This window comes from Notamacropus eugenii, chromosome 6 (assembly GCF_028372415.1).
Source record: "Notamacropus eugenii isolate mMacEug1 chromosome 6, mMacEug1.pri_v2, whole genome shotgun sequence".
Classification (NCBI taxonomy): Eukaryota; Metazoa; Chordata; class Mammalia; order Diprotodontia; family Macropodidae; genus Notamacropus; species Notamacropus eugenii.
In genome coordinates this window covers 312,368,708-312,371,215 of record NC_092877.1, presented here as the reverse complement: position 1 = coordinate 312,371,215, position 2,508 = coordinate 312,368,708, and the positions used below count along the sequence as shown (strand labels likewise).

Genomic DNA, 2,508 nt, shown 5'->3' with positions numbered 1-2,508 from the left:
ATTCATGCACTGAAATGGACTGAGAGAAATGAATGCATGGCCAATGCAGCAGTGGCATGCCCCTTTCCCCTTGCCTATGGACAAGGTAGTTTTATTATTTGGGTGATGGTTTTGAGCATCAGTTGACACTTGAAATCTTTTTCTTTAGTGTAAAGCACAGAATATTCTTCCTTCCAATACTGAAGAAAAATCCTGCAATAGCTAGCTACTTTTCTTCTAGCTACTGGCAAAGTTCTGAGAGTCTTGTAACAGAATTTGTATGTTCAGTGAAAGCTGGCCCTTTGGTAGCAAACCATAAGAATCTCAAACGCTCTTGGGTACACACTGCCATTATATTTATGAAGAACAACTTTTTGATGCTCTCAGTTAAGTATTTATATATTAGACCTGACTTGTAGGACATCCTTATTACAACTTGCTATGGGAGAAGAGACATTTCAAGGGAAGGAATGACAATGTTCTTCGTAACTTCTGACAATAGGGATTAGGAATTAAGAAAACAATAGGTTAATGGGATTTATCAATAAAAAATTTACAATCTGGATCCTGAAAAGGATCATCTTATACTCAAGACATTCTTTAGTGGGCCAATGCATGAGAAAATGTGGTATACTTGCCATAAGGACTAATGCTTATGTTTTAAAATAAACTAACTTTTGTTTTACGAATTCAGGACTGCACATCTGTTCATAGAACTTACCTTTACACACTAACTATGGAGACTAAGTAGAAAGTACGTAATATATTGGTTGAGTAGTACAAAGCTTTTTTTAAAGGTACACACACGGAATATTTTCATGCTAATCTAATAAAGATGTGTTCTGTAAACAAAGTTTCTTCTTTTTTCATCAAATTTTTATGTAAATATGCCTTTATACACATTTAAACCCTTTGTAGAAATAATTTGGTTGTTACCACATTCCAGCTATTAAATAAGCCTCTCTGAAACCTTTACAGATCAACAGATGCGTTCACTGTCATTTCAATCACAAATAGCTGCATGCTAAATGGAATTACATTTCTTGATCTAATGGAGAATATTTTGGCATAACAATAACTTTCATGTACCAATATGGAAAATAACTGGAGTGGCATGTTAGTATTGAATAAATATGGAGGGTAGCTCATACCTTAAATTCCTCCAAGATTTTGTAACTTTTCCCATGATATTCACAAAAGTTTTTCACTTCTTTGCACTCAGGACAGCATCCATTGTGTTCCACTTTAGTACATTTTGGGTGTATTTTAGGGCATTCTGGTTGGTCACAAACAGGTCCATCCAGAGCACAGACACATGGACAGTTGGAATGCCCTGGGAAAAAACGTTCTCCCAATTTGTATACAAAGCCGCTGTCATCCACACACCCTTTCCCTCGATAGTCATCAAAGATCAGATTGTCATTACTCGAGGCCTGGTCACCTTCATCAGCAGGGTAGTCTTCATGATTGATGGCAGCTGGGGTGACCAAACCAGAGATTACCAACAGAAGTATGCAGGCTTCATGAATAGGAAGAGCCATCCCCCTCCTCAAAGACTTCTGCATATGGTCCTAATATTAAATATACCCAGCTGCTTCCATGGGAATACCGGAGGGGTAGGCTGAAAACAAATATTTAAAGAGAATAATTTGACATATTAAAAGATAATATAGTCAATTAAGGCCATGTTCTCAACCTGTTTGTTGGGATTGGTATAATAGCTTTAAAATCCCAAATAAAAGGAGTTCAAGCAAGTACCTACTCTTCAGTTTGAGGTACAAAGAGTAAATCTTTGGCAACATATTAACTAAAATTGATCCCTTCAGGAATTATTTTACCCAGGAAATTTCAGTTCAGGTTTAGCACCTGGATTTCACATATTACTTTGACTAAGATAGAGAGATTTGTTTCCTAAGCCATGAAGAGATGAAATGATTTGCCTCTGATTAGTTACAAGTAGTTCTAAAGAATTTCAATGCACAGTCTCTATTATCTTTAAACTTTGGCTCTTTCCACTGATGGAATTCAGATATTAAATAACTCACTGTACTACAATTGAGATACTGGTATGAGAAACTTCAATTGGAAAGTAATGGAGTACAAGTAATAGTTGAATGTAAGTATTAATTGTGTTTGAGGTTGTAGAAAAGGCCACTGAACATTCTTTCTTTATGCTTACAAACAAGACTTTACTGTATTCTGAGAACAGGTTTATAGCAATAGACATGTGTCTGGGTTGTAAAAAGTAATTAGCAGTGAAACTCACACCTGTATTCCACGTAGGAAAGGGAAAAAAGGAGAAATTAGGGAAAACGTGCCTTAAAAAGACTTGGTAAAATGCATTATGCATCTTGCTGACTATGTCTTTCTCTCCTTGAGAAGCTAAGCTTCTAGAGGGCAGGGGAGATACTTCTCTGAACATTATACATAGTATCTAGAACATAATTAGCATTTAGTGAGTTTATTATTAAAAACAATGCAAATGGATAGATCTGGATACATGGCTTTTCCCAAATAGATTTTAAAATC

The 2,508-nt window shown here is 35.8% G+C and overlaps 1 protein-coding gene across 1 annotated transcript; it reads right to left on the bottom strand.

Moving 5' to 3' along the window:
- Window positions 1-285: 285 nt before the first annotated feature.
- On the bottom strand, window positions 286-1,587 carry VWC2L (von Willebrand factor C domain containing 2 like). The gene has a single exon (XM_072617500.1). The coding sequence runs from the start codon at window positions 1,542-1,544 to the stop codon at window positions 1,125-1,127; it is 420 nt and encodes a 139-aa protein (XP_072473601.1). The 5' UTR covers window positions 1,545-1,587; the 3' UTR covers window positions 286-1,124.
- Between the last annotated feature and the right edge of the window lie 921 nt (window positions 1,588-2,508).